This window comes from Taudactylus pleione, unplaced genomic scaffold, assembly GCF_031769625.1.
Source record: "Taudactylus pleione unplaced genomic scaffold, aTauple2 ptg000424l, whole genome shotgun sequence".
NCBI classification, from domain to species: Eukaryota; Metazoa; Chordata; class Amphibia; order Anura; family Myobatrachidae; genus Taudactylus; species Taudactylus pleione.
The window spans coordinates 348,823-358,743 of record NW_028284826.1 but is presented as its reverse complement, the minus strand read 5'-3'; the positions used below and the strand labels follow the sequence as shown (position 1 = coordinate 358,743).

Here is a 9,921-nt window from a genome sequence, read left to right as displayed (position 1 = left end):
ATTAAGGGCTAATCGGGCACTACTACACTGATCCCCAATGTTTCTGCATCTTTTTGGGGGGGTTCAGACTGATTTCCCCGATTCTGACACCACTTTTTTCGCCTGTTCTGACTTCGGGTGTCTCCGTTTTCGCGTCTTTTGGAATTGAATAGGGCGAATAGCGGGGACGGGCCCGATAAGTTTCCGCGGCTAAAATACGCGATGCAGGCGAAACTTGATCGCATACGCAAAACTAATTGAATAGGGGCCTTAATAGGATTTGGGAAGCAGGATTCTAGGAGAGGGAATCAGGTGCAAAAAGTTGTTAATAGGGGGAATAGGACACTGGCCTTGATTCAGACCGCTCGCAAAAAGCGAGAGCTCGCTCTGAATCAGGGCGGCCGCTTTTTTTAAAAAAAAACAGGCCTCCTGGCCGCTCGCTAAGTTGTGGGTGACCACCCACAGCTTTTGCGAGCGGCCAGGTGATGGTTGCGATGGTCGCGACCATCGGGCTTGCGATGAGACCCTTGTGGTAGAGTCTCGTTCCTGCAAGCCCCAGTGACCTTCCTGCTCTAATAGAGCAGGAATCTCAACTACTGACATCACCAGGGATGTCAGTAGGGCCGCCCACAAACGGCAGTCATTCCTTCGGGAACGCCTCAATTTGGCAAGCCACTCCCCTCGACCTACCTACAAAACGGGGCGAGCTGTCGATCAGCATCGACAGCCGTCCCGTTTGTAGCGAGCCCCGGTGCGAGTGAATTTCTCACTTGCTCCGGGGCTCGCGCATGCGCACTGCCCGGCCATCGACCCGCTTGCGAGCAGGTCTGAATCAGGCCCTTAGTGTGATGTATGGTATTGCTACCTTAAGATACAATAAAGATAGAGTTGTACCATCCCTGTTATCTTACCTGTGTGACCCATAAACCATAATAATACTCTGGGTAACCTATTGGGCTAAGGGCCTGATTCAGACCCGCTCGCTCTCAGCGTATGGAAATTTTGCAAAGTGACGTCAAGGCAGACGCTCGCTCGGCAAGGCATAAGCACGCCCACTATGTCTTGGCGTGCGATCACTTTGTGTTTACAGACGCCCACCAGCCTGTCCTTATCCGCCCACTAGCGCACGTCATCTCCAGGAAGTATATTCAACCATCGGATCTGACTGCAGCGTTCGCGGTTGACTGTACCCTACCGCAAGCACTGCGAGCAGTTGTGTATTTTTCAACCAGGTGACGTGTACTATGACGCTGCCTGTTAATTATGCACGCCCCAGAAACGGCGTGGAAACACTCAGGCACGCCTGCGTCTGCAACTCCACTCCCCCGTTACTACTGCCCTGCCCCTGTTTCCACCCACAAACGGCCTCTCCTGTCACTCATTCCGCTAGGCTGTCTTTGCAGGGCGAGCGAGCAAAATCCGATCGCTCGCACTAGTTTGCGCGCGCGCGCGCATTGCGAACTACATGTATGCGCACATTAGCGAACATTGTCTGCAACGAGCTAGACCACTTGCTAGCTAGCGGGTCTGAATGAGCTCCTAAGTCTCTATACCCAATGTAAAATAGTTATTTGTGTGATTTGTTATACCGACTCTCAGGCAGTGCAGTTGTGTAACACCATAAACACAAACCAGGATGACGACTCCTACTGAGGTCCCAGATGTCCCGTTACTAGGAGATGAGACAATTAGGATTACTGTACAACTTTCTCTACCAGAGAGATAGAGATTCTGACAGAAGACGATGACTCCTGGATAATGTATGACACTTACAGACATCAGCCATAACTATGAACGTATCGCTTTATTAAAAGAACCGATCGTTCTCTCCTGTCACATTTATATATAGGTGATTTGTCTGATGCTTTTATTTCCAGCATTTGGTTGTAAATTATACCGAACACATACAGCGCACACACACACACGCGCGGTAATACGGTGGAATACTCAAGAAACAACGTAAATTGTCAAATTATCAGACAAATATGTCACAAAAACACTTTCATTATTAAACAATCAATAACAGGGAGATGAGCGTCGTCTTGTAAATAAAATACACATTAATAGGAGAATAAAATCAGACGCATGTCACACAGATGGCCAGGCCAGTGGATTACCATGGGCAAATAGAATCAAAGTCAATATAAAGATTTGTCTAACAAGAGTTTTATACCCAAGAAGTAACGACGGAGCCCGGGAGACTCATTCGCCATCAGCACAGACAGGGAAGCCGGAACTATTCCATTGTTAGGGCGATTGCTGTCGTGGTCCAAGCGTAAGCCACTGTGGGCGATTCCGATTCCGTGGCGCGCACAACTGAAGGCCTGATTCAGGGATGAGCGCTATGGTGCAGCTGTTAGGACTTTTTCCGTAGCAGCTGTGCTGAAATATGCAATTGCCGCAGGAGGCTTCTCTGATCCACTGCTGCGTCCGCAGACTCGGCAATCGGATCAACTGCGCGACCGGGTTCTATGCAAAAGGTCAACAGTATAAAAGTCGACATGCAAGAAGATCGACAGGACAAAAGATAGACCTGGAAATGGTCGACAGGTGGTTTGAAGAAAAAAAAAAAAAATAGGTTTAGGAACTTACCAGAGCAGGGGTGGCCAACCCGCGGCTCTTTTCAGTTTCCGATGCGGCTCCAGGCTCGCGGCTCGGCAGACCCCCATTATTACTGAGAACGCTGGTCTCTGAAGCGATCAGAGACGAAATAAGCCTCTGATCGCTTCAGAGGTCAGCGTTCCCAGTAATGCAGTGCGTGGGTGACATCATGACGTCTCCCTCGATGTGAGGAGCCCGCGCGCCTGCTGGATCCAGTTAGATCCAGCAGGCAGCAGAAGTGGCAGCAGCATGAAGACAAGTAGGTTTCTTTTTAGGGGTGTGGGCGGGGGGGGGGGGGGAACTAGTACTGGGGGCACTGCCTTAGGGGGCACGACTACAGGGAGCATGGCAGAAGGTGCAAAAATACTTGGGGGCATTGCTTAATGGGCACAGCTATAGGGGGCATTGCATAAAGACCACAACTACTGGGATGTATTGCTTAATGGGCACAACTACTGGAGGTATTGCTTAATGGGCACAACTATAGGGGGCACTGCATAATGGGCACAACTACAGGGGGCATTGCATAAGGGTCACGACTAATGGGGGCATTGCTTAATGGGCACAGCTACAGGGGGCATTGCATAATGGTCACAACTAATGGGGGCATTGCGTAATGGGCACAGCTACAGGGGGCAATGCATAAGGGCCACAACTACAGGAGGCATAGCTTAATGGGCACAGCTACAAGGGGCTTTGCATAAGGGCCACAACTACAGGAGGCATTGCTTAATGGGCACAGCTACAGGGGGCAATGCATAAGGGCCACAACTAATGGGGGCATTGCGTAATGGGCACAGCTACAGGGGGCATTGCATAAGGGCCACAACTACAGGAGGCATTGCTTAATGGGCACAGCTATAGGGGTCATTGCATAAGGGCCACAACTACTGGGGGCATTGCTTAATGGGCACAGCTACAGGGGGCATTGCATAAGGGCCACAACTACTGGGGGCATTGCTTAATGGGCACAGCTACAGGGGGCATTGCATAAGGGCCACAACTACTGGGGGCATTGCATAAGGGCTATTTCAATGTTTTCTACATTGCTTTGGCTTTTTCTTTCACTTCAACAGTGAAAAATTATATTGGGAACTTTATGTAAATTGTGTATTTTCTATGTCCTGGGCTCGCCCCCACCGTGACTGAAAACGGGGGTGTGACACAAGGTCATGCTCCTGCAAATGTCATACCAAAGGCGTGCACACAAAAATGGGGCGTGGCCTTGTGACAGCTAGACCACGCCCCATTTTTTCGGTGCACGCATGCAATCGGCATTTCAACTTGACCAAAGGTATTTTTTGGCTCTTTGCCTCGGACTGGTTGGCCTCCCCTGTACCAGAGGGTTAGGGTTAGGCACTAGGAGGGACGATTAGGGTTAGGCACCAAGGGGAAGGTTAGAAAAAAAAAAATGTTGACCATTTCTATGTCGATTTGCCATGTCGAGATTTTGAACCGGTCGTCCTTTTGAACCTGCCGACCTTCTGTACGGTCTAACTTTTTCATATCGACCTTTTTCCATGTCAACATTTTGGCGTCGACCTTTAGTATCCAACCCTTGTGACCATCAGACAACTGGGTAACACTCAGGATGCCAGGTGAAATCATGCTGCCGGGGCCAGCGAAGCTAGGTCCAAGGACGCAGCCGTAGGTTTTGACATGCCAGGGAACTGGGGCCGCCATGCCCTTTACTAGTACGCCCCAATCGTGCTGCGGCTTTGGGGCGATGCGAACGACGTCGCAGAAGCAGGTGTATGCAGGCACAGATTTGCAAACATCTGAGATTTCCGTAATATCCAGTTTACGCCATTTTCTGAATTAGGCCCTCAGTCGCATATCCAATTGATGGATTTTTTGTGGTTTTGCGTTTTTTTCCCAAAAAAACTTTCTAAAACTCTGTGAGAATATTCTAAATTGAATGGAGGGAAAATATGTCCATAGTTAATGGTGAAGCTTCATCTGTGAGTCTTCTGATGCTCAATAAGAGTTGACTTCTGCGTAAAACATTTCCCGCACTCAGAGCAAGAAAATGGCTTCTCCCCAGTGTGAATTCTCTGATGTTTAACCAGATCTGACTTCTCGGCAAAACATTTGCCGCACTCTAGACATGAAAACGGCTTCTCGCCCGTGTGAATTCTCTGGTGCTTGACGAGATTAGTTTTATGCGAAAACCTTTTACCGCAGTCAGCGCACAGGAAGGGCTTCTCCCGCGTGTGAATTCTCTGGTGGGCCACGACGCTCGACTTCTGCGTGAAACACTTCCCGCAATCCGGGCATGGAAATGGCTTCTCGCCTGTGTGGATCCTCCGGTGGTCGATGAGAGTCGATTTATTCGCGAAGCTTTTGCCGCATTCGGGGCATGAAAAAGGCTTCTCGCCCGTGTGAATTCTCTGATGTGCAACCAGGTTGGACGGGTGCGCAAAACATTTCCCGCACTCTGGGCAGATGAAGGACTCCTTCGGCGAGTGAACCCTGTGATGCCGAGCAAGAATCGAACCGTGTTTGAAACGTTTCCCGCATTCAGAACATGAAAATGGCTTCTCAACCGTATGAACCGTGTGTAGTGATTTATCATCATGGACTTCGGGAAAATGTCTGCCATGTGTAGAGGGGTGAGGTTTTGGATGTATATTATTTGATGTATTGGAGTTTTCACCTGGTGCCATTTTATTACCTTCCATTTCGTAGTTTGAAACTGAAGCGACCCGTTTTGAGGTAATCCTTTTTTTCTGTCCATCTGCTGGGAATAAAATAAATCCACATAAATATGCATGCCAGCATTACAAATGCTTTTCCAGGGTTGCATAAAATTGGAGTTTAAAAAAAAAAAAAAATCAAAAACAGATTTGATTTAAATCAGATTTTTTGGGATTTAAATAGGATTTTTATAAAAAAAAATTATTTAAGTAAACGTAAAATTTTAAACGTTTATTTTGAAAACAATTTTAATAAAAAATCCTATTTAAATCAAATAAAAAAAAACCCATCAAAAATTGATTTATTTGATTTAAATAGGATTTTTTATTAAAATTGTTTTTAAAATAAACTTTTAAAATTTGAAAACGTTTACTTAAATAAAATTTTTTATAAAAAATCCTATTTAAATCCCAAAAAATCTGATTTAAATCAAATCCGTTTTTGATTTTTTTTTATTAAAAATCCAATTGTATGCAACCCTGCTTTTAACATTAACGCCTAGAAATAATCCGGACTTTGGCAAACATCTGCGCAGACCCTAAATCCAACTGTTTTATATGCCCAAGCTCATAACCTGGGTACACACTACGCGATCCATTGCACGATATATCGTTCCGACGCAGATCGGAACGATCTATCGTGCGGATAGCATAGTGTGAAAGTCCGATTGCGCGTGCCCGCGGGTTGTTCATTGCGTCGTCCCACCTGCTGTGCAGCATGGGACTGCACATCGCACCGTCCACTTCATCGTGCAGTGTGTACGGACGTATCGTGCCGTTGCTGGGTACACACATCGTGCAGTGTTTACCCAGCTTCAGTTGGCGGCCATTTTATCATGGTCACTGCCAGTGACTGTTTTCTGGACATAGTGACTGTTTTAGGAGAGGACTTTAGGGTCAAGATATCAGGGCTTGCGGGCATGCAAAATGCTGTATCACCTGGTGGGAGCAGCTGGTAGGCTAGGTCATCCCTTACAGAGGTACACAGCATGCCTATGAAATGTATCTTTCAATACTACATTGTACATGGACAGACAATCCATGGAAGTGAAGCGTGCCGCAGCTAAGGACCGGGCAGCGCTGCCGCTGAGCTCCTCTGGGAGGCTAAGGCACGTCAGGGCTGTGACCTGCCTAGACGCGGCGGTGTGACATCACAGGTCACACACGCCGCGTTTCCTGCCTACCCGTCACCCGGGCCAGCCCTTCCCGCCCGCGGCCCGCCAGTCCTTCCCTCCAGCCCGCATACTGCTCACAGCTCTGCACTAAGGGCTCTATTTATTAACATTATTTTTACTAAAATAAAGTGAAAAAGGGTGTTTTCACACCCTTTTCACATTATTTTAGTATCACCTATAGTTATTACAGGGCAATTGGAGTAGAATTCGTAAAATTCGACTCCAACCCCTAATTATCACTTATTTTTAGTAAAGCAGATCACATTTCCCATAACTGTAATGGGAAATGTGATCCGACCAAAGTTACTAAAAATAAATGTGAAAAAAATATCGGGGAAAGCCCTGTGATAATAACACCACCTGGAGGTGGCGTTATCCAGGGTCTCCCCCGGTTACCAGGCTCCTACTCTGCTCTAAAAGGCAGAGCAGAGCCCGGAGTCGGTCCCAGTAATCAGCTGTGTGGTCTAAACAGACCGCAAGCTGATTACTGTAAAAAAAAAAAAAATTACTTACCTGACTCCAGGGACCGGTGATCGGGCCTCCGGTGATGTCTCCCCTCCGGTCAGCTGGTCTCCCACAGTGCACTGCGGCCCGGTCATCAGATGATCGGGCCCCAGTGCAGTATGGGAGATCACCTGACCGGTGGAATGGAGGACATCACCGGAGGCCTGGAGCATGCAGGTAAGTGTAATTAAGGGAGGGGGGATCGTGGGGGGGGGGGTCGCGGGGCATCCGCGATCGTGGGGGGCGGGGCTTAGTGCCGGGGGGTGGGGCTTAGCGCCGGAGGGGGGTTAACAGCGGCGACCGGTCGGCGCATGCGCGGGCACTTCATCACGGTATTTTTTGCGAAAATACCCTGATAAGGCTCCGAGGGGGATTCACAAGGACAGAGCTTTATCGCAAGCTCTGTCCTTGCAAGGGATTTGTAGTAAATCCCTGTGATATTGCCTGAATTCGCAATGCGAATTCAGTCGGTAATATCACACTACAATCTGCATTACCAATGCGGATTGTAGTAAATAGAGCCCTTAGTGATGTGACTGAGGAAGAGCAACACCAGCTGGAGGGACAGGACTGAGTCATCACTCATGAGTGTAATTATAATGTGTTTTGTTTTTCTATGGGGGCCAGCCAACTCCTTTTTTATGTGGGGAGCAACTGTTTTTTTAGTTCCTGTGGGGTGAGCCAATCTTTTTTTTTTTTTTCTGTGGAGAGCAATGAGATTGTGTGTTTTATTCCTGTTGGGGCCAATGTGATTGTGTGTATTATTTCTGTGGAGAGCAATGTGAGTGTGTGTTTTATTCCTGTGGGGGCCAATGTGATTGTGTGTATTATTTCTGTGGGGGCCAATGTGATTGTGTGTTTTATTCCTGTGGGGGCCAATATGATTGTGTGTTTTATTCCTGTGGGGGGCAATGTAGTGTGTTTTATTCCTGTGGGGGGCAATGTACTGTATGTGTGTTTTATTCCTGTGGGGGGCAATGTAGTGTGTTTTATTCCTATGGGGGGCAATGTAGTGTGTTTTATTCCTGTGGGGGGCAATGTAATGTGTTTTATTCCTGTGGGGGGCAATGTAGTGTGTTTTATTCCTGTGGGGGGCAATGTAGTGTGTTTTATTCCTGTGGGGGGCAATGTAGTGTGTTTTATTCCTGTGAGGACCAATGTATATGTGTTTTATTCCTGTGGGGGCCAATGTAGTGCGTTTTATTCCTGTGGGGGCCAATGTATGTGTGTTTTATTCCTAAGGGGGCCAATATATGTGTGTTTTATTCTTGTGGGACCAATGTATGTGTGTTTTATTCCTGTGAAGGCCAATGTACTGTATGTGTGTTTTATTCCTATGAGATCCAATGTACTGTATGTGTGTTTTATTCCTGTGGGGGCCAATGTAGTGTGTTATATTCCTGTGGGGGCCAATGTAGTGTGTTATATTCCTGTGAGGACCAATGTATGTGTTATATTCCTGTGAGGACGAATGTATGTGTGTTATATTCCTGTGGGGGAAAATGTATGTGTTTTATTCCTGTGGGGGCCAATGTATGTGTGTTATATTCCTGTGAGGGCGATTGTAGTATGTTTTATTCCTGTGAGGACCAATGTATGTGTGTTTTATTCCTGTGGGGGCCAATGTATGTGTGTTATATTCCTGTGAGGGCGAATGTAGTGTGCTATATTCCTGGGAGGACCAAAATATGTGTGTTTTATTCCTAAGGGGGCCAATGTATGTGTGTTTTATTCCTAAGGGGGCCAATGTATGTGTGTTTTATTCTTGTGGGGCCAATGTATGTGTGTTTTATTCTTGTGGGGCCAATGTATGTGTGTTTATTCCTGTGAGGGTCAATGTACTGTATGTGTGTTTTATTCCAGTGAGGGCCAATGTACTGTATGTGTGTTTTATTCCTGTGGGGGCCAATGTAGTGTGTTATATTCCTGTGAGGGCCAATGTATGTGTGTTATATTCCTGCGATGACCAATGTATGTGTGTTATATTCCTGCGAGGGCCAATGTATGTGTGTTTTATTCCTGCGAGGACCAATGTATGTGTGTTTTATTCCTGTGGGGGCCAATGTAGTGTGTTTTATTCCTGTGGGGGCCAATGTATGTGTGTTATATTCCTGTGAGGGCGAATGTAGTGTGTTTTATTCCTGTGAGGACCAATGTATGTGTGTTTTATTCCTGTGGGGGCCAATGTAGTGTGTGTTTTATTCCTGTGAGGGCCAATGTACTGTATGTGTGTTTTATTCCTGTGAGAGCCAATGTAGTGTGTGTTTTATTCCTGTAGGGGCCAATGTATGTGTGTTTTATTCCTGTGAGAGCCAATGTAGTGTGTGTTTTATTCCTGTGGGGGCCAATGTATGTGTGTTTTATTCCTGTGGGGACCAATGTATGTGTGTTTTATTCCTGTGGGGGCCAATGTAGTGTGTTTTATTCCTGTGGGTGCCAATGTATGTGTGTTTTATTCCTAAGGGGGAAAATGTATGTGTTTTATTCCTGTGAGGACCAATGTATGTGTGTTATATTCCTGTGAGGGCCAATGTATGTGTGTTATATTCCTGTGAGGGCCAATGTATGTGTGTTATATTCCTGTGAGGGCCAATGTATGTGTGTTATATTCCTGTGAGGGCCAATGTATGTGTGTTATATTCCTGTGAGGGCCAATGTATGTGTGTTATATTCCTGTGAGGGCCAATGTATGTGTGTTATATTCCTGTGGGGGCGAATGTAGTGTGCAATATTCCTGTGAGGACCAAAATATGTGTGTTTTATTCCTAAGGGGGCCAATGTATGCGTGTTTTATTCTTGTGGGGCCAATGTACTGCATGTGTGTTTTATGCCTGTGAGGACCAATGTAGTGTGTTTTATTCCTGTGAGGACCAATGTATGTGTGTTTTATTCCTGTGGGGGCCAATGTATGTGTGTTATATTCCTGTGAGGGCCAATGTATGTGTGTTATATTCCTGTGAGGGCCA

The 9,921-nt window shown here is 46.7% G+C and overlaps 1 protein-coding gene across 3 annotated transcripts in view; it reads right to left on the bottom strand.

Moving 5' to 3' along the window:
* Positions 1-1,764: 1,764 nt before the first annotated feature.
* The window catches only part of LOC148506120 (gastrula zinc finger protein XlCGF66.1-like), a 43,950-nt gene continuing 35,793 nt past the window's right edge, over positions 1,765-9,921 (bottom strand). For 2 of the 3 annotated variants that reach the window (XM_088447253.1, XM_088447256.1), the window contains one exon: positions 1,765-5,320. In XM_088447253.1, the coding sequence (XP_088303379.1) occupies positions 4,536-5,320 (785 nt within the window). In that variant the 3' untranslated portion in view covers positions 1,765-4,535. The remainder of the gene's footprint in view (positions 5,321-9,921) is intronic. The other variant, XM_088447254.1, reaches the window with a different exon arrangement.